Source organism: Polypterus senegalus, chromosome 4, assembly GCF_016835505.1.
Source record: "Polypterus senegalus isolate Bchr_013 chromosome 4, ASM1683550v1, whole genome shotgun sequence".
Lineage (NCBI taxonomy): Eukaryota > Metazoa > Chordata > Cladistia > Polypteriformes > Polypteridae > Polypterus > Polypterus senegalus.
Genome location: NC_053157.1, coordinates 239723205 through 239745198, shown reverse-complemented (window position 1 = coordinate 239745198; position 21994 = coordinate 239723205). Strand labels below are relative to the sequence as shown.

The 21994-nt window shown below is 42.8% G+C and overlaps 1 protein-coding gene across 1 annotated transcript; it reads right to left on the bottom strand.

Annotated features, from left to right (window-relative positions):
- Positions 1-481: 481 nt before the first annotated feature.
- Positions 482-15788, bottom strand: LOC120528317 (zinc finger protein 345-like). The gene is made up of 3 exons (XM_039752463.1): positions 15607-15788; positions 10826-11356; positions 482-8664 (listed from the first exon to the last, which is right to left on the bottom strand). Exons 2-3 carry the CDS (start codon positions 11304-11306, stop codon positions 6836-6838), a joined length of 2310 nt encoding a protein of 769 aa, XP_039608397.1. The 5' UTR covers positions 11307-11356; positions 15607-15788; the 3' UTR covers positions 482-6835.
- Positions 15789-21994: the final 6206 nt, after the last annotated feature.

Below are 21994 nucleotides of genomic sequence, written 5' to 3'. Positions count from 1 at the left end.
CCATCTTTTGGAATGACAATGCAATGCATTTAAATACTGTTAACATTTGTTGAGCGTCATCCATTGGAATGACAAATGCAACACTTATGTCTCTGTTATATGCCATTTGGATAGGATTCGTAAAAGGAGTGATAGGGTTTGTGATGTGCCATCTGATGGAATGACAAATGGGATATATTTTATCAATACAAACGTTTATGATGTGGCATCTGTTGGAATGACAAATAGGATGCATTTTATTACTACAAACATTTGTGATGCGTCATCTGTTGGAATGAAAAATGCATCATTTGTGTCTCTGTTATATGCCATTTGGATGGGATTCGTAAAAGCGGTGCTATTGTTTGTGATGAGCCATATGTTAGAATGGCAAATGGGATACATTTTATTATTACAAACGTTTATGATGTGCCATCTGTTGGAATGATAGAGACATAGCAAGCAGACAGACTCAAGGATACACAGACACAGAGACACTTATCCTTTTATTAAGGTGGCTCATTGTCCAACGTTACAGAGCTGAGTAAAATTCTTACTTGCACATGACAAGGTGCAAGGATTGCAAGTTAGGACTGACTGGCCTTGAAACTTGCGTCTTTCTTAGCAGAAAACAAATTCACAACTAGAGTGTCTTTCATATTTATTATATAGTGCCTTTAATGTCCATTGATTATTGGTTGACAGAGTCCTCATAGTCAGAGTTAAGTAAAGGCCTCAGTCGCCTCTCTCCTGTGACATAACTGATGAGTGGGACTACTGTACCTCAAAACTAAAAAACCTTAAAGCAGGGATGTATGAAAGGCGCTATACACAGCTGTCTGTTGCCTTTTTAGTCTTTCTGTCTGTTATTGGGTTTACACGGTGATTACTTTCTTGTCTACAGCGTATATTGAAAGTCTCTCTGCTGCCAACCATCTCACTTCAAGACCTCGGCCTTCCCTACCCGAACACTCTCAGACTTCTTGTGCCTTCCATACCTTTCTGTCGTATTGCGTCTCTCGTGTCCATTTATCTGTCCGTTACAAATTGATGCTCAAGTGAATCGGCGACAGTGAAATTCTGCAAATCTGATGAGTGAGAAGTAGCTGACCTCGAAGCTTCTGTCCTCCTGGCCTGAAACATCTCAGACATTTAAGGCCTTTTCTGTTATATGGTGCCTTTCACGTCACCCTACTTAGTACAAGTTTAGGAAGTCATTAATGTGACAGAGTCCAGCGATGTCTTCACTTGCACATGCAAATCGTCTCTCTTCAGCACCACGGCTACTGAGTAGAGCGACCTGAACTTAAAACTTTTGTCTTTTCTACCTGATAAATCATAGAACAGATAGAAATGAAAGCCACTATGTGTGCTATATAGTGCCTTTACCTTTACTCTACCTAAGGTTTATACTGTTATTATGGTCACGTGTACAGCATACAGTGTAATCCTTACTTGCTGTGCTAATCGCTGCTCTTAGATGCCCCGATTAGTCGGTCTCACCACCCTACTTCAAATCACCCATCTCCCTAACCTGAAAAACCTCAGACATTTAGTGCATTTCAGGTCTACCCGTTCTATGTCTATGTTGTATGTAGTGCCTATCAGGTACACGATATCTGTTATACGTTTATTCAGTCCTTATTGTCATTTCTACATTGTCAGCAAGATTTTTACTTGCTTGTGCTAATCGCTTCTCTCCGACTCCATGATAAGTGAGCAGAACTACGTCATCTTGAAACTTCAGGTCATCCTTAACTGAAAATCTCATCCCTGTAGTGCCTTTCACATCTACCAGTTATATAGTGCCTTTCATGTCAATCTATCTGTTATAAGTTTATACGGTCCTTATGTTCCTCATCTAGAGAGTCCAATGAAGGCCTTGCTTGCATGTGCTAATCGCCAGACCCTGGTGCCTTTATAAGTGAGTTGAACGACCTGAACTCAAAATGCCTGCCTTCTTTACTTGAAAGATTTTTAAAACAGACAGATATGAAACGCACTGTACAGCTACAGTATGTCATATAGTGCCCTTCATGACACTCTATCTTTTGCTAGGGTTTACACAGTCATTATTATAGGGTCACAGTGCTTACTTGTTTGTGCTAATCGCTTCTCTTCAGCTCCATAATCAGAGAGCAGAACGACTTCATCTCAAAATGTTTTTCTTATTTGAGAAATCTCACAAGTGTAGTGTAGTGCCCTGTACGGTCTATTCTTGTATCTGTGACAAATTTATAAGGTCCTTATTGTCCTGTCTGCTGACTGCGCTGAAATGCTTACTTGTTAGTGCTAATCGCTTCTCTCCAACACCCTAATCAGAGAGAAGAACGACTTCATCTTGAAACTTTTGTCTTTCTTACTTGAGAAATCTTACCAGTATAGTGTAGTGCTGTTCACCGTCTATTCATGTACCTGTTACATATTTATGAGGTCGTTACTGTAATGGGTACAGACCAAAGTGTAATGCTTAATTGCACATGCTAAGTGTCAACGTCCAGGGGGCCATGATTATGATTATAACTAGCTTGCCTCAAAATGCATCTTCTTTATGTGAAAAATACTAAAACAGAAATGAAAGTCACAATACTTCACCTTGTTATATAGTGCCTTTTATGCCTCTCTATCTGTTATACGGTTATTATTATGGCAATGAAATTCTTACTTTCATGTGGTAAACGCCAACTGTTTAACTATTTTACTTTAAAATGTCTGTCACCCAGCCTGACAAATCTAAGAGTTTTAGGGCCTTTCATGCCTTTCCCTTATGTGTATCTTGTATATGGTGTTTTCACCTTCTCCTATTGATGATACGTTAATACAGTACAGCCAGTATTGACCTATCTACAGAGCACAGTGAAATTCTTACTTTCATGTGGTAAACACCAACTATTTAACCATCTTACTTTAAAATTTCTGTCACCCAGCCCGAAAAATCTAAGTGCTTTAGGGCCTATCACGCCTCCCTCTTATAGAGTGTCTCTTATGTGTATTTTGTATATGGTGCTTATTGGTAATAAGTTAATACAGTACAATCAGTCTTGACCCATCTACAGAGCACAGTGAAATTCTTACTTTCATATGGTAAACGCCAACTGTATAACTATCTTATTTTAAAATTTCTATCACCCAGCCCAAAAAATCTAAGTGCTTTAAGGCCTATCACGCCTCCCTCTTATAGAGTATCTCTTATGTGTATTTTGTATATGGTGCTTATTGGCAATAAGTTAATACAGTACAGTCAGTCTTGACCCATCTACAGAGCACAGTGAAATTCTTACTTTCATGTGGTAAACGCCAACTGTATAACTATCTTATTTTAAAATTTCTATCACCCAGCCCGAAAAATCTAAGTGCTTTAGGGACTAACACGCCTCCCTCTTATAGAGTGTCTCTTATCTGTATTTTGTATATGGTGCTTATCGACGATAAGTTAATACAGTACAGTCAGTCTTGACCCATCTACAGAGCACAGAAAAATTCTTACTTTCCTGTGGTAAACGGCAACTGTATAACTATCGTACTTTAAAATTTCTGTCACCCAGCCCGAAAAATATAAGTGCTTTAGGGACTAACACCTCCTTCTTATAGAGTGTCTCTTATGTATATCTTGTATATGGTGCTTATTGATGATAAGTTAATACAATACAGTCAGCACTGACCTATCTACAGAGCACAGTGAAATTCTTACTTTCATGTGGTAAACGGCAACTGTAGAACTATCTTACCGTAACATTTCTGTCACCCATCCTGACAAATCTAAGAGTGTTAGGGACTTTCACGCCTCCCTCTTATAGAGTGTCTCTTATGTGTATCTTGTATATGGTGCTTATCGACGATAAGTTAATACAGTACAGTCAGTCTTGACCCATCTACAGAGCACAGTGAAATTCTTACTTTCACGTGTTAATCACCACTCTCTACCCCATGATGAATGGGCATGACTGCTTTTACTCAAAACTTGTCTTCTTTAACTCAAGAGTTTTAGAACTGGTAGATATGAAAGGCACTATAAATCGATCTGTTGTGTGGTGCCAGTCATGCCTCTCGATGTGTTATATGTTTATAGAGTCACTCACTTTTATCGAGTCTACAGCATGCAGCAGAGTTTCACACTTCCTTATGGTGGTCACCACCTTCTGGAACATCATGATGTGTGAGGAGGACCGGCTAACCTCAAAGCTTCTAGTCGAGCTTACCTGACATGTCTGTCTTTATCCAGTCAGGTTAAACCCGACAAGACACCAACACACCAATGTGAAAGTCCTGCTTAGAGCAGTCATATCGCTAAACAAGAGGACTGCAGGGTTGACCCCAATCTGTGTGTTTTAAGGGACTACATCGAACATTTAAAGAATTATGAACAGAACAGGAGCCAGTCACCCCAAAAAAAGACCCCCAGTTCTCCTCACCAAAACTTTTGCATCATAACATCAAGTTTTTTTTCTTTTTTGAACGCCCCCTTAAAGTTGTACATAGTTGTTAATTTCAAGATTCTGTGGTCCTCAGGGTGAAAACGTTCAAATGGTTGTGTGAAATTGACCCTTCACACATGTCCTCCCCGTGGTCTTCTGGAAGAGCTTGGTCTAAAAAACAATGGTATGAATTCCCTTCATAGTCTTTACATAAAGAACAGCTACATCAAAAGAGAAGAACAGTGACATTTAAATCAACTTCCATTCAAAGGAGACAAAATAATGGAAAGAGTAACCTTGAGCCACCTTGGATCTGTGTTGATAGACGTTCTGACCCCACCGAAACCATAAGCCCGGAGAGGCCAGTTCAGTTGTTGGACACCAAAGACATTTGGCTTGGAGATCAGAAGGGGAGTTTGAGACAAGAGACCAGACCTTCAGCTGCTACTGACAGCTTGATGGATTCAATGACTTACAAGATGGCACCTCTCGGAGGAGATCTGGGACCACCTGAGTGACGGGCGCATCCTGTTAGCTCTCAACATGACCTTTTGGTTTACACCTTGGGTATGAAAAAGACGAAGCCAGCATGAAAGACCAGAGAGCCGTCTATGGGAGAGAAAAGCTGAGGGAACATCGACTGGAGGAACTGCACAGACATTGAGTGTACTCAACAGAACAATCTGGAATGTTCTGGAAGAGAAAGAAACCACCGGCATACTGAGCAATGGACATCGAAAGGGACAACCAAGGAAAGAGCTGTGAAGACCTCCACAGAGCCGGGGTGAAGGAACCACCAGCCACCATTCAAGGAAGACTCCGAAAGCAGAAACACAGAAGACATTCCAGAAGAGTCGAGCCACTCATCAGCAGAAAGAACCAGAAAGCCAGATTGGAATTTGGAATGGACTGATGAGACCAAGATGGACCTCTACCAAAGTGTGGAAAGAGACAGGATGTGCTCCTGATCCACGTTTCTACGGCTGGCGGTACAGTCATGGCTCGGGCCAGCACGACTGCTTCTGGAGCAGGACCACCAATCCTGATTGGTGATGTAACTCATGACTGGTAACAGCAGAAGGAATTCAGAAGTTGGCCAATTTACATCCAAACTACACGGGAGGAACTTCATCATGTGGCAAGCCACAGATCTCAAACACACTGCCCACTCACCCATCTAATGGTGGAAGGGTGTAGACGGGTCAAGTCCAGCAGTGGACCCTAACACATCTGAGCATGAAGAGGAGACCGAAGGAGAACAAACAAGAACTGAACGAGGCTGCCAGGAACAGCAGAACACAAGAAGAAACCGACCATCGGGTGATGTCGAGGAGTCGCGGGCTGCAAACAAAATGAAACGGTGACTGAATTGGAAGACTTGCTGTTCAGGGTGCCCTCCTACCAAAGGTGCCATCTTCTCTATCGGTGAGCACATTGAGGAGATATGGATACCGGCTGAAATTTGGATCTCTGGACTCATACTCATCTTTTGATCTCAAATCCAAATGTCTACAGTGTGGAGCAACAACAAGTGAACTGCTCTTGCCATTCCAACACTGAATCCAATATGGAGAGAGGCTGACAGGCTGGCCGTGTCTGATTTCTTTTATTTCTTTGTGCCTTTCCCATATTCTGACACATTCCCTTATCCCGTAACTCCTCCAGGTATGGCGATCAGTGAGTGGGACAGCTGCGGTAAACAGGCACACAATGAGGGGTTCGGAGGTAACATCAGGAAGTTTAACAGACTCGTCTGGTTCATTCATAGCTTTGCTCGCCCTACTTAACAGTTAAGTTCGGATCCCCACAAGAAGTGCTTCATGGATTTCGTCGTTATTGTTCCAGTGCTGTGCTCCTCTCGTCACTTTGGCAGCCCTTTCATTATACTAGGGGTCTGCAGCTTACCTTCACACCCTCCACCCACACAAAAACACACAGATCACGTTTGGGGTCTACTCTGAAAACGCTTGCTCCAAATCGAATTTTGGAAAGCACTGGTAACAGGCGTCTTCCAGCAGGTGAATACCGATTGTCATCAGCAGATCCCAAGTCTGTCGTGCTCTTGCAATTATCACAGTCCCCTTTTTGTTTTCTTCAGGTGGCCCCCATTCACACTTGATAACATACCAGTATATAACCGAATCCTTTGAAGACGCTCCATTGGTTCATGGAGCAGACATTTTGAGCTTGTTTCTCGGAAACCGCAATAACCACTCCTAATCTACGTAATTCTGAGGTTTGGCACAGAATTGTTGTGAAGTGTTTGCCAAGTAAAGGTATGCACCAAATACCCTAGGAGTATCTGTGAGTACGAGGGTGGCCACGGTACTTCATACTCTGTCTCTGACTTAAGCACATGCATTTGCATTTCATGTGGTTGCTCTTTTGGTGGTAAACACTTTCTGGTGGTTTTGCTTGCACTGCCACCATGGATGTCAACTTCACACAAGTTGGGGGTCTCTGTGAACTCTTGCGTGCCTCTTCAGGCTGCTTATGGCAGCAAAGTTCCTGCCACATTCAAAACAGAAATACGGTTTCTCTCCGGTGTGGATTCTTTCATGGGTGGTCAGGTCAGCGACATTTGAGAATCGCTTGCCGCATTCAAGGCAGCAGTGAGGCTTCACTCGAGTATGGATGGCTGTGTGCCTCTTGAGATTGCTCAGGGTGGTGAATCGTTTGCCACAGGCTGCACAGGAGTGAGGTCTCTCCCCGGTGTGAATCCTGAGGTGCACCTGAAGGTACCTGCTGTCTGAAAACCGCTTTCCACAAACACTGCAGAAATACGGCTTCTCTCCTGTGTGAATTCTGGCGTGTCTCTTAAGGGTGCTGATGATTGTGAACCGCTTGCCGCACTCAGAGCAGCAGTGCGGTTTCTCTCCTGTGTGAATCCTTGCATGCGTTTTTAAACTTTGGATTTCTGAGAATCGTTTGCCACATTCTGTACAACAGTGAGGCTTCTCCCGAGGTCCAGTGTGAATTAAGATGTGTCTTTTAAGATTGCTGATGATGGAGAATCGTTTTCCACATTCAGGACAGCCATGAGGTTTCTCACCTTTGTGAATTTTTAAGTGGATCTGAAGGCTGATGTTGTGTGAGAATCGCTTGCCACACTGGGTGCAGAAGTAGGGCTTCTCGCCAGTGTGAATTCGTGAGTGCATCCGAAGTCTGGCCACTGTCAAGAAGCGTTTGCCACATTCGCCACAGCAGTGAGGTTTCTCCCCAGTGTGAATCCTTGCATGAGTCTTGAGATCACTGATGTTTGAAAATCGTTTGCCACATTCGGAGCAGCAGTGCGGTTTCTCTCCACTGTGGTACCTGGCATGTATGATGAGACTGCCCCGGCAAGTGAATTTTTTACCACATTCGGCGCACTGGTGTGGCTTCTCTCCTGAATGGATTCTCTCATGTCTCCTGAGAGTATGAATGTCTGTGAAACATTTGCCGCATTGAATGCAGCTATGAGGCTTTTCCCCAGTGTGGACTTTTGCATGTCTCTTAAGAGTCTGCACATCGGAGAAGCGTTTCCCACATTCAGTACAGCTGTGTGGTTTCTCTCCTGTGTGCACCGACGAATGTCTCTTTAGGTTGCCGATCAGGGAGAATCGTTTGCCACATTCAGGACAGCAGTGAGGTTTCTCACCTGTGTGGATCCTTCTGTGTTTCTGAAGGCTGCCGATGTCCGAAAATAACTTGCCACACTCCGGGCAGATATGTGGCTTCTCTCCAGTGTGAATTCTTCTGTGTCTCTTAAGGTGGCCAACGTCCGAGAATCTCTTGCCACATTCGCCACAGCTGTGAGGCTTTTCTCCCGTGTGAGTTCTCATGTGGCTTTGAAGGTACTTTTTCATGGAGAAACGCTTGTCACAGACAGAGCAGGTGTGTGGCTTCTCACCACTGTGCAGCCGAAGATGCGTCTGAAGGTTGCCACTCAGTGTGAATCGTTTGCCACATTTATTACAGCAGTAGGGCTTCTCCCCGGTGTGCACTCGCTGGTGATTCTTATGGTCGGTCCTGTTTTTAAAAGTCTTCCCGCACACCTGGCAGACAATCAAAGGCACTTGACGGGTCTTGTGCTTCGGTTGCCGATTTCCAACCGTAGCTCTCTTTGTCCGATTTACAACAGGAGGGCAAGGAGACGGTAGAAAAGTGGACAACAAATGCTCAGCCCTGGACATTAAGGTTCTTTGACAATCCTTCATCAGAGCTTTGCCTTGAGGAGAAGAGTCGACCACTGAAGATTTGGAGAGTCCATCAGGCTCGTCCGGCAAGGCTGCGTTAAAAGAGAAAGACGTGGATTAGTGGAAAAAGGCGTCGAAAGCAGTCAAGAGCTTTCAGGGAAGTGGAAGGGATTCCACTGTGGATTGAAGAATTGAAAATGAGCTGCTGTACTGAGTTTTGTTTAACTAGAATATAAAATATGAACCTGTTCTCAAACCTGCTTAAACCAGTCCAATGCCAAGGGAATGTCACCCTCTGCAGTAAACAGAGGAATCTAAAATAAATAACATACTAAGGACTGTGTCTGTCTGTCATGCGATTACTTTCAAACCACTGGGGCTTAAATCTTGATCTCGGTCTCAGTAGAAAGACCTCAGCATTAATATTTGCAGTGCACCATCTGCTGGAAGACATTTTAAAATGCGCATAGTGTTAAAATGTATTTCATTTGCAATTCCAACAGATCGTGCATCTGAGACATTTTTAGTTACTATAAATTTTTATGATGTGCCATCTGTTGGAATAACAAATGCAATGCGTAGGTGTCACTGTCATATGCCATTTGTTATGGGATTCGTAAGAGCAATGTTAAAGTTTGTAATGCCCCATCTGATGGAATGACAAATGCAATGCATTTTAATCTACAAACATTTGCGATGTGTCATCTGTTGGTATGACAAAAGCAATGCATATGTCTCTGTTATACAGCATTGCACCATCTGTTGGAATGACAGATTTAATGTGTTTTATTACTACAAACATGTTTGAATGACACAAGCAATGCATTTGTCTCTGTTAGATGGCATTTAGTATGGGATTTGTACAAGTTGAACGTTTTTGAGGCTCCATCTGTTGGAATGACAGATGCAATGCATTTTAATCCTAAAAACATTTGTGGTGCGTCATCTGTTGGAATGACAAATGCAACACTCATATCTCTGTTATATGCCATTTGGATGGGATTTGTAAAAGCAGTGCTAGGGTATGTGATGCACAATCTGTTAGAATGACAAATGGGATATATTTTATTACTACACATGTTTGTGATGCGCCATCTGTTGGTATGACAAATGCAATGCATTTAATTACTAAAAATATATGTGATGCACCATCTGTTTGAATGACACATGCAATGCATTTGTCTCTGTTAGATGGGATTTACAGAAGCAGTGTTAATGTTTGTAATGCACCATCTGTTGACCAACGCAATGAATTTTGGAGTATTAATACAAATGTTTGTATTATGTCATCTGTTAGAATGACAAAAGCAATGGATATGTCTTTTATGTGGTATTTGGTATGGTATTAATGTTTGTGATGTGGCAACTGTTGGAATGTCAAATGCAGCACAATGCAAGACATTTTGTAGTATTAATACAAACGTTTGCATTGTGCCATCTGTTGGAATGACAAATGCAATGGATATGTCTATTATATGGCAGGAGATTAATGTTTGCGATGCACCATCTGTTAGAATGACAAATGTAGTGCATAAGCCTCTGTTACATGTCATTTGGTATGGGATTTATAAAAGCAGCATTAATGTTTGTGATGCACCATCGGTTGGAATGACTAATGCAAAATATTTTGGAGCATTAATACAAATGTTTGCATTGTGCCATCTATCGGAATGACAAATGCAATGGGATATGTCATGTTAAAAAACAGGAAATTAATGTTTGTGATGAACCATCTATTAGAATGACAAATGCAGTGCATAAATCTGTGTTACATGCATTTGGTATGGGAATAATGTTTGTAATGCATCATCTGTTACAATGTCAAGTGCATATATGTTTCTGTTATATGCCATTTGGTATGGGATTCATATTAGCAGTGCTAATGTTTGTGCTACACCATCTGTTGGAATAACACATGCAATACCCTGGCAGAACATTTTTTAGTTGTGTTACCTTTTAGGGCACCATTTCAAAGGATGATGGAACAGGGCCTCGCAGGACCCTCTGCGAATATGTTCTTCATCTACAACGATAACATGATTGTGTTCTCCCTATTTGTGCAACAGTATCTGAAGGACTTAAACCATGTCTTGACTGTGTGTGTGTGTGTGTCAAGGACGGACGTGTTCTGGGTGTCCAATAAATAATACAAATAAAACGCCATTTTCAGCCAGTGTGTATATGAGCACCATGCACCACTACAGCATCCTCTACCTTTGGATGATTTTGTTTAGAGGTCATTATATTACTTACTTAATCCAGGTGGTCTTGTCAATGGCCAGGGTTCCCTTTCTGATCTCCCACAGCTTACCGACTGTACAATGTTCTCCTCGTCCTCCTCCTTCAGCTGAGCAGCGTTCTGCCCGGCTGCACCCAGTCTCCACACTGGCGACCTGAAATACGTCGTCTCAGTCTGTAATGCGATATTTACAGTTTCATGGCTCAGTGGGACACTCTCTGAATCTTCCACTTTAATGACAACAGTCTCCTCCTCTTCCTGCTCTTCCTCTTTAAAATAAGACTTCTGCACCTCATGATCATCTAGCGCCATACAGTGATCCCCCAGGTGCACGGGGCCCCACTCACAGTCCTCCTCTTTAATGGGGGCCACTCTTTGCTCCATGGCTTCGGCTCGGGGTGGAGATCGATTGTCTTCAGTGCGGTGCCCTTTTGTCTTCTCTTTGTTTGGATGCGTTTCCAAGCTTTCAGTAGCCTGGCTGGAAGGCCATCGCATAGCTCATTGAGGGGTCCGTAGCTCCCAAGAAGCAGAATCCTCTGGTATTCCTGTTAAAATGAACACAAGATAACAGTCAGAAATGTATATTAGGGGTTCATTAAGGGCAGGCAGATATTGACAAGCGATTCCAACAATTGGCGGATGTGCCATACACCACCTCGGCAAATGAACGTCCAAAGCCTCCAGATGCAAAATGGGCATTTGATAGGGGAGACTTGGAAACCAATCTTTACAAATCAACAATATGGAATATTCTGAAATTAATTCTGAGCAGAGTCACATGGAGGGAGCTGGGGTTGGGGGATTGTTGGGGCCGCAGCCTATCCCAGCAAGCGCAGGGCACAACCCCTGGACAGAGCACCAGAACATCACGCACACACACCCACCAGGACCAATTTAATGGTCACCTTTCCAAAAGCGGCATGTCGTTAGACTCAATGCAGACACGGGGAGAACCTGCAAAGTCCATGCCGGGATGTGAACCCCGATATCCTTACGCAATCAAAAGTAACATCCAAAGAAATTAAAGACATGGGTGCATGTGTCAGGATTCACCATTCACAGGAGAATTAAAGAGGGGGAGCCCAGAAGCCTCACTAGAAGACCTCTCATCGACACCAGGCTGGAATTCAAAAAGAGGATCCAAGAGGGTTTCCAGACAGAAGGGAAGAAGTGTGGAGAAAGAGCGGGGGCTGTAAATGATCATCTGTGAGGTGAGGAGGAGGAAGAGGAAGAGGCATCATGGCTTGGGCATACACTGGCAGCTCCCACCACTACTGAACAGAAACATCTCATCTTCTCAGGTCCAAACAAGTGCCTTCAGGCTCCAGAGAAGGAGGCTCACAGCACAGCACCATCAGGACCACACCTAAGCAAGGAGTCCATCAGAAACTAAAACCAGAAAGTTCCAGATTGGCTCAGACCGAGATTGAAAGAGATTGCATTTCAGAAATGGGCAATCAATCGATTTACTCAAATTCTGGGTTTAGGGTGATTGGTAAAAATACTAATAACTTTATGCATTTTAAATTGGGATGGTTACCCCAACCCCAGACCCGCCCTCCGTCAAAGACAAACTAGAAAGAAAGGCGTTAACAAGTGAGGCGCTCACGTCTAAAAACTCGCCGCCAAACAAACCAGCGCCCATCGTAAAGTCGGTGGCAGCACAACAGACCGATGCCGGCATCTGTGGCCGAGTGGGAGAAGCGTGGACCTCCGCAAGATGCACAAGCTGAAAAGCAGGTAACCGCAGTGGAGCCATCATCCCAGAAGTCTCTCACTCTGTCTCTGCTACGCGTCAGAGGGGGGTCTTCAGTGTGGGGGTACACATTGTTACACACCACAGGGCCTACCTTGAACTGTGCCCCTCACAAAAAAAAAAAAAAACCTTCATATGGCATGTTACACCGTGAAGATCTCCACTTGTACCGTTTGTATTCTCGAACATTAATGAACCTTATGCTGTCGCCCACTTAACTGCTCTACTTCCGGACCACTAAGAACTTTTCAAACTAAAATAAACAAACAATTAAAACTCACTTAGTGAATATCTGCTGCTCCTTAACTTCTTGCTGTCTTATCTGCTCCTACAGCCCCTTGTGCCTGATCGGGGGTCTTAATGCTGGCTGCTGACCTATGCACCGCTGAGTCTTCCTGTTCATTGCTTTGAAGTCAGCCACGGCCTTTTATTTTTTTAAACTAAAGAATCGCTGCTTCAGTTACTTATTAACTATTTATTGCTATGACTTACAGACGCCGATATCAGTTACTGCTGCATGTATCAAGTAACTTTTCTAAGTGCACCTCTAAACACCAAGTGTGGGTGAAGGAAAAAAAAAAAACAAAGAACTTTTCTAAAGGGAATAAAACCTTTAAACATTCCCATGGAGTTCCTTAGTGGCAACCAAAAGACAACTTTATAGGAACAAAATGTATTATTTTAAATTAACAATCGCCCCACAGATAACAAAAAAACTCTCAGCAACTCTCAGCAACCTGTCTTGTTTGCAAAGTTGACATCAGCACATCCTGAGCATGTAGATAGACAGCCAGACAGATATGAAAGACACTATATAATACGTAGATTTTAATTTTAGTGTAGTTGGCAGGATAGATAGATGTGAAAGGTGCTATATGATAGACAGATAAAGACACTATATAATAGATTTTAATTTTAGTGTAGTCAGCAGGATAGAGATTTGAAAGGTGCTACCAGACAGACAGAGACAGACAGATACACAGATAAATAGATAGATAGATAGATAGATAGATAGATAGATAGATAGATAGATAGATAGATAGATATTAGTGTAGTTGGCAGGATAGATGTGAAAGGTGCTTTATAAAAGACAGATTTTAATTTTAGTGTAGTCGGCAGGATAGATAGATGTGAAAGACACTATATAATAGATTTTAATTTTAGTGTAGTCAGCAGGATAGATAGATTTCAAAGGTGCTACATGGCAGACCGACAGACAGACAGATAGATTTTAGTGTAGTTGGCAGGATAGATAGATGTGAAAGGTGCTTTATGAAAGACAGATTTTAGTGTAGTCGGCAGGATAGACGCTGTATGATAGATAGATAGAGATAGATAGATAGATATGAATGGCACTATATTAAAGATTGATAGATAGATATGCAGGCAGTGCAATGTAGCTGTTAAGGCTTTGGATTTTAAACCCTGAGGCTATAGATTCAAATCCTACCACTGACACCACAATCTTCATCCGTCTGAACCACTCAAGAACCTTCCCCGAGTTGACCCTAAGCCATTCCTGTGTCGTCTTTGCTTTGTGAACGTCGGTCCCAGTCTGAGGTCCAGAGTGCTCTGAGCAGCTTTTCATGAGGGGTGTTCTGTACCGGTGCTTTGCTCCGTCCAGCTTTCCCTCAAGCCTGTCCCTGAAGTGGCCACCACTACGCTTCAGCATTGGAATGATACTGTGAAGGAGCCGAGTGTGATGTTAATGTTGGTTTCACCAGAACAGAGAATGCTGCGTCTCACAGACAGTGTCCTTTAGGTGCTTTTTTTTTTTGCAAACTCCAAGTGGACTTTGACGTGTTTTTACTGAGGAGAGACATCTGTCTGGCTGCTGTGTCATAAAGCCCAGATTAATGGAGTGCTGCAGTGGTGGTTGTCCTTCTGGAAGTTTCTCCCGTCTCCTCCTAGGTTCACTGGAGCTTAGCCAGACTGACCATTCAGTTCTTGGTTGTGTCTTCTCTCCTGAGTGCTCAGTTTGGTCAGATGGCGAGCTTTATGAAGAGCTGTGATTGTACCAAACTTCGTCCTTTTGACATTTTTTAAGACCACTATGCTCTTGTGAACCTTCAGCTTTCCCCAGTCCTGTGCATTGACACAAAGAGCTGCAAGCTCTCCCAGCAAGTCCTTTGACTGCATGGTGTGGTCTGTGCTCAACTGGTGGGCCTTCTATAAACAGGCATGTTTCTGATCTAATCAATTGACCCGAGCACAGGTGGACTCCAGATGCGGTTTAGTAACATCTCAGTGGTGATCAATAGAACGGGATGCAGTTGAGGCAAACTGCAAGTGTCCTTGTAATACTTGTGTCTGTGGGATATTTCAGTCTTTTAGTTTAATAAACATACAAATTTCTAAACTTCAGTTTTCACTTTTTCATTCCGGGGCAGTGAGTGTTGCTTGTTGAGAGTGAAAAAGTGAATTGAAATGACGGTAGCACGGGGCAGCAGGATAATACAACGTGAAAAAGTGAAGATTTTCATAAAGTGCTGCTTATGTCTCTCTTATCTATGGTATATCCGTCTCTCTCTCTACATGTACAAAGTGCACGCACAAACAAAGACGTGCATATATAATAACAATTTATTACATTTGTATTGCGCTTTATTTTCAGTACTCAAAACGCTATATAAAAACACATTTTGCAATACAGCCCATATTTTGTTTTTTGCTTACATTTTATTCCAATAAAAATCTATTATGATACGTAACGAATTAATGCCTACTCGTATTGAGAACACTTCATGAATAATTAATTAAAAGACACAGAAAGAGCAAGTGAAATCACGGGAGGGTGAAGCCTCATCGGAGAGCGCTTTGGCGGCCGGACGACACCCCGACTTGACAGTCCCGCACTGCCTCATGCTGGCCGCCACTGCCGTCGGTCTGCACAGCAACAATGCGACCCGCCCATTTTCACAACGGATAGAATTACCGCTTGCCGTTAAGCCCTCACGCTGATTATTCTAATTTGCTCGCGTCTTCGTCTGGACTCCCGTTCCGTCCCGCCGGCCTTTATGCTCGTACGGCGACACTCACCGGGCTCTCCAGCTCGACTCGCACTCCTCCTCCGCTATCGTTTCACCGCTTCAGCCTCCACAGCACTTTGAACTCCGACCAGCCGGCCGCCCTCCTGAAGCTCTCAATCTGAAAGAGTCGAAAAGTCACGCAAGAGCTAACAAAGAGGAGCGCGCACGCGCACAAGCAGGGCGCCTGAGAAGCGCGTAATTCACAGGCGCCGAACGAATCCCCGCCTACTGATGAAGCCCTCCAATAGCCGATGGAGAGGCGTTTGGTGTATGTATGTATTTATTTATTTATATTTATTGTAATTGAAGGGGCAGAGCTACATAAGGCGCTCGTCTTCGTGTTTACCAACAGCCGCTAGAATTAATTCAGAAAATATTCAGTTTTAATCGGCAGGCAGACAAAGCGTGCTTGCCATTAAGTGGGAGGGTCCGAGTAGAAATGATATAAGTTTATAGGTATTTTTAAAATTGTTATATTTAAAATCACATATACGAAATGAAATGTAGAAGAAGATGAAGGAAGAAAGAAAAAGGTTTGTTAGAAATTATGAATTTAAATGTATTCGCTGCTTTCAAATTTTTTCCACTGTTAAAGAATGCTGTATTTTTAACCAGTAAATTGTTCTGTTCACGTGTTTACATCATTTTAATGTGAAACGCTAAGAATTCTGGGATATGTTGCTGCTTTCAATGTTTTAATGTTGTGCTGACTGGTGGTCAGGCTGTCCTTCCTGGCATTGCAAGCCGTCTTTCCTTCCATTTGTGAGATGGGCGTCATCCTAACTGACTATAAAGCGGGTCTTGTCATCCCAATCTGGAAAGGGAAGGGTGATCACCTGGATTGGGGGGACTACAGGGGGATAACATTGCTCTCAGTGCCAGAGCAGTCTGGTTTTACACCTAAGAAGTCGACCATCGACCGCATCCTGGCACTGAGGGTTCTCATGGAGCGCAAACGTGAATATCAGCAGAGTTTCTTTGTAGCCTTAGTCAATTTTTGTAAAGTGTTTGACTCAGTTAATTGAGCTGCCTTGTGGGACATCCTGAGGGTTCGGGGGATGCCTTCAAGGTTGCTGGATATCATGGCTGGCCTGTCCACTGGTACTGTGAGTGCTGTGCAGAGTGGAGGCAGAACCTCTGTGTTGTTCCCAAATGATTCTGGGGTCCGTCAGCGGTGTGTTCTGCTCCTACTCTGTTCAATGATGGCAGGGTCGTGGGGTCCAGCGGCTGTGGGGCACTGATCTTGACTTTGCTGATGATGTTGTGATCTTCATGGAGTCAATGAAGGCTCTGATCGGGGGGTCTCGAGAGATTGAGCGAGGAATCTGAGTGTCTGGGCTTGTGAGAGTCCTGATAAAAACCAAACAGCCAGGCCTTTAATGACCTCTTGGGCAAGGCCTTCAGCAATGTGTCTGTCTGCAGAGAGAGAGTGTCGACCTCGTCATTGAGAGGTTTACTTACCTTCCTGTGAAGTCAGTAGACGGATTGGGAGAGCATGGGGTTCATGAGGTCACTGGAAAGGGGTGTGTGGTGCTCCTCATATCTATGCAAAGGATGAAGGTCCAAGTCTTTAGAGTCCTGGTGCTTCCTGTTTGTGAGACATGGACGCCATCCAGTGACCTGAGATGAAGACTGGACTACTTCATGTGTGTCTCTTCAGGGAATCCTTGGGTCCCGCTGGTTTGACTTTGTGTTGCGCACAAAGTCCTGAATGAGGCACATGACCTGCATTGTGAGGGAGCATCAGTTACAGCACTATGGCCATGTGGCGTGGTTACCAGTGGTCCTGTCCCTCCATGAGGCACTCCCAGAAGGTTACAAATAACACATTTCAAACATAAGCATGTGGGGTATCATTTTAGGCTATTTCATGTTCAGTGTTTATGAATATAATGCCATTTTAGGGGTATCAGAGAATGAAAAATGACACATTTTTATGACAACCGAGAATATTTGGATTTCAGTGGAAACATCTGTTTTAATATTTTAAATATCTGACAAAAACTATTCTTGTTCATTATGTACTTCTATCTCATGAAGTAAATCATTCCATGTCTAATGAACACCACAAATTAGGCTGGGTTGTACTAATTCAAACTTTATTTATTGATTGATTGTCACATTTCAGTTATTTTATCTATCTATATACCTACCTATTGATCTGTTATATAGTGCATTTCATATCTATCTTTGTATCTATCTATTTAGCGATTATATAGTGCATTTCATATCTATAGATGTATCTACTATATAGTGCCTTTTATCTATCTATCTATCAATCATATAGTGCCTTTCACATCTATCTATCTATCTATCTATCTATCTATCTATCTATCTATCTATCTAGCAATTATCTAGTGCCTATTGTGTCTACCTATCTATCTAGTGATTATATAGTGCATTTCATATCTATAGATGTATCTACTATATAGTGCCTTTTATCTATCTATCTATCTATTGTGGAAGTTGACCCGGACACAGGCAGGCAGACACGTTCATGTCACCCACAAACACGTTTATTTACAATATATTTACAACAATAAGTTCAATGGTCACACAGACCCAAATAATGGTCACTAAGACCCAGTTGTGCACAAACCCCAAAACACTCAGTCCTGGCCACAATGCCTTTTCTTCGGGCCGCCTCCACAGCTCTCCTGAGCTTCGTCCTTCCACCTCCCGACTCTAGCCTCGAATGATGGGAGACGGCCCCTTTTATAGAGTCCCTGAATGAGCCCCAGGTGTTCCCGGCATTCCTCTTCTGGCCACGCCCCAGCGTGGCGGAAGTGCCGGCTATCCTCCCGGCTGCTCTCCAGGCGCCGTCCTAAATCTTCCCCCCAGCACTTCCTGGTGTGACAGAAGTGCCGTGGTAACAGGTCCCCAAGGCATTGGGGCGCCTCCTGGTGGTGACCACGGGACCTTACAGGGTGGAGCTTCCATGCCCTGTACCCGTGGCCCCCAGAGCAACCGAGAAGGCAACCCCCACGTGATCCAGGGTGGGCGCAGACCCACATCCGGTCCTTCATGTCATCCCGGCCGGGTCATGGCCCTTGGCATCCCTGATACTATCTATCTATCTATCTATCTATCTATCTATCTATCTATCTATCTATCTATCTATCTATCTATCTATCTATCTATCTATCTATCTATCTATCTATCTATCTATCTATCTATCTATCTATCTATCTATCTATCATCCCTGTTGGATGATTCAAACTTCCTTCAGTGCTTTGAAATTTTCTGGCAGCAATGGACCCTCACTAAATCCAAATTCACTTCCCTCAAACAATGGTGGGATCTCTCAAAAGTTCAGATTAAAGCTTTCTGCCAACAATACACCCAGCAAGTGACGAAGAGGAGTGTGGATCAGATGAAAAGCCTGGAGGAGGACATCACTGAACTACACGCCACTCTTCAGAACAGTTTTGATAAAGACAATTTTGAGATTTTAACAGCTAAGAAACATTCACTGTCTCAGCTTCTGGAGTTGCAGGCTAAGGGAGCTTTAGTGAGGTCTCGGTTCCAGAATCTCAATCACCTGGACGCACCCACAAGGTTTTTTTTTTAGTCTTGAAAAGAAGGAAGCACAGAGTAAGACAATCCATATGCTCCGTGACACCGACGGCCAAGAACTGTGCACTACAGGGGAGATAAGAGACTTTGCCGTCTCTTTTTACTAAAATTTATTTAAGGATGAAAGCATTGATGAAGCTGCCATGTCCGAGTTTTTGGAAGGTTTGCCAACAATTTCAGAAAAGTTCATTACATCTGGACACCGAGATCAGTCTTCAAGAACTCTCTGACTCACTTTCTAATCTAAATGTTGGAAAGACTCTGGGGATTGACGGGATTCCAACAGAATTTTATAAGCAGTTCAGGCATTTGCTGGGACCGGACATGCTTACAGTCTTTCTGGAAAGTGTAAAGGTTGGAGAACTACCACTGAGCTGCAGGAGAGCCATCATTGTTCTGCTACCAAAAAAAGGGGACTTGTGCCAAATCAAAAACTGGCGCCCTGTGAGCCTATTGTGCACGGATTACAAAATCTTTTCAAGGGCCTTGGCCAACCGCCTGAGGAATGTGATGGACTCCATAATTCACCCGTGTCAATCGTACTGTGTGCCTGACCGCTCAATCCATGATAATATATTTGTATTGAGGGATGTTATCTCAGCCTGTAATCTGTAATGCAGGGTTGATTTGGGGATTCTGTCTCTAGATCAGGAAAAGGCTTTCGATCGAGTAGATCACCGATACTTGTTTTATACACTGAAAAGCTTTGGATTTGGGGAATATTTTATAAATATGATCAGGCTCTTGTATACTAATATTTTTGGCGTTTTAAAAGTCAATGGTTCTTTGAGTGCCCCGTTCTCAGTAAAGAGAGGAATTCGACAGGGCTGTGCCTTATCTGGAATGCTCTATGCTTTGTCAATCGAACCGTTTTTACGTCAGATAAGTCGCAAACTGCAGGGCGTGAGTTTTCCTATGTGCCCAAATGTTACTTTTAAATATTTGGCTTACGCTGATGATGTTGTCATTTTTGTCACGTCAAACGATGACATTAAAATGTTAATCTCATGTCAACAAATATTTGAGAGGATATCTTCAGCAAAAATCAACTGGGCCAAAAGTACGCTTTTTACTTGGATCCTGGACTGCAAGTTCACCACCAGATCTGCCCTTAGAAATTAAGTGGGACAGAAAGTGTTTTAGATATCTCGGGGTGGTGATGGGTGCTGAGGGGTGGACAGAAGTAATTGGGAAGGATTTTTAGATAAAGTAACAATGCGACTGAACAAATGGAGGTGGATTGTGACCAAGCTGTCTTACAGGGGACGAGTGATTGTTTGTAACAATTTGATAGCTTCTATGCTTTGGAGTGGGGACCCTCCTCCTGGACTTTTACACAGAATCCAGAAACTTCTGGTTGATTTTTTTGGGTTGGCCTGCACTGGATAAAACAAAGTGTAATCTTTTTACCTTTGGAAGAGGGGGGTCAGGGGCTCATTGACGTTGTCTCTAAAGTTGCACAATTTAGACTTCAGGCTCTGCAGAAAGTTTTTTTTGTTTCTCACCCTCTGAGTTGGAGAGAGCTGGCATTGGGTTTCTTCCGCCGAGTGGGAGGTTTACGTTTTGATAGACAACTTCTAGTGATGAACATTCACAAAATGGACCTGTCCAGCCTACCCCATTTTTACAAGGGAGTCCTATTAACATGGCACTTTGTTTTTAAAAGAAACTTTGTTACATCTGGTTGGTTGGCTGATGAGCCTTTAGTTTACAACTCTGTTTTTTCATGTCCTCTGTTGTTCAGCGATAGTTTTGTTAAAATACATCACAAATCAAATACTTACACTGTCCCAAATTTACGATGAGAGCAAGAAGTCTTTTATTGACCCAGCAGAGCTATCTTCAATACTGGGGGTCAAGTCGGTCAGAATAGTTCAGAGTTTTTTATCATTCATGGCCAAAGATTATCATCGGCTGAACAACTCGATCAGAGCAACAAACACGGAGATGGAGGTCTGCCCTGCTGTTGATCTGTCCTCGCTCACCGACAATACGATCGTGACATTCAATAAAGGAGAAGTCGTGAGCTTTAAGTCTCTGTCAAAGGGGGACCTTTATAAATATTGTATTAAAATTATACACTTGGCGACACTAAAAACAGTTCTTGACACGCCATGGAGAGACAATCTGGGGGTGGATGGTGGGAGTGCACCTGCTTGGAGGGAGCTATATAAGAAAAGAAGAGCGACGTGCAATGGAGAATTCTGCATGGGATTGTCGCTACAAATTCTTTTTTAAAAGTAATTGAGCAGAAAGGATGATAATTGTATATTTTGTGGAAAAAGAAACTATATTCCATTTATTCTTGCAATGTATGAGACTCAGTTTTTTTTTCAGTTTTTTTAGTGAATTATGTAAAAAGTTAATGGGGAAATTTAATAATATCATGTTCATTTATGGTACAAAATACAACAAAAAATATCGGCAAAAAGCTCAGTTATTAAATTATCTATTGGGTGAAGCCAAACTAGCAATTTTAAAGAGTCGAAATAATAAACAATCTGGGACAGGGGCCTCTGATGCTGTCTTGATTTTCAAGATAAACGTTCAATCCAGAATAATAATGGAATATACGTATCATAAATTGATGAATACATTAGAGTTATTTAAAAATGTGTGGGGGATTAAAGGGGTGCTGTGCTCAATCGATGATGGAGAACTAAAATGAATATATGAGACATTAGTTAAGTTTTCTGTATTTGTATTTTGTTTTCTTAGGATGATGTTATATCTAATCAGGTACTGTGTGCTGTGGAGGGGGGTGAACTGGTGCTTAACTGGGAATAAAAAAGTGGTGGGCATCAACAACATGCTTTTATTAA

Bases quoted from the DNA above. Each gene is read 5' to 3' on its own strand.
- LOC120528317 (XM_039752463.1), bottom strand. From the start codon at position 11,306: ATGCGATGGCCTTCCAGCCAGGCTACTGAAAGCTTGGAAACGCATCCA. The intron at 8,665-10,825 runs GTAAGTAATATA...CTTTTAACGCAG, and splicing joins GACAAGACCACCTGGATTAA to CCTTGCCGGACGAGCCTGAT.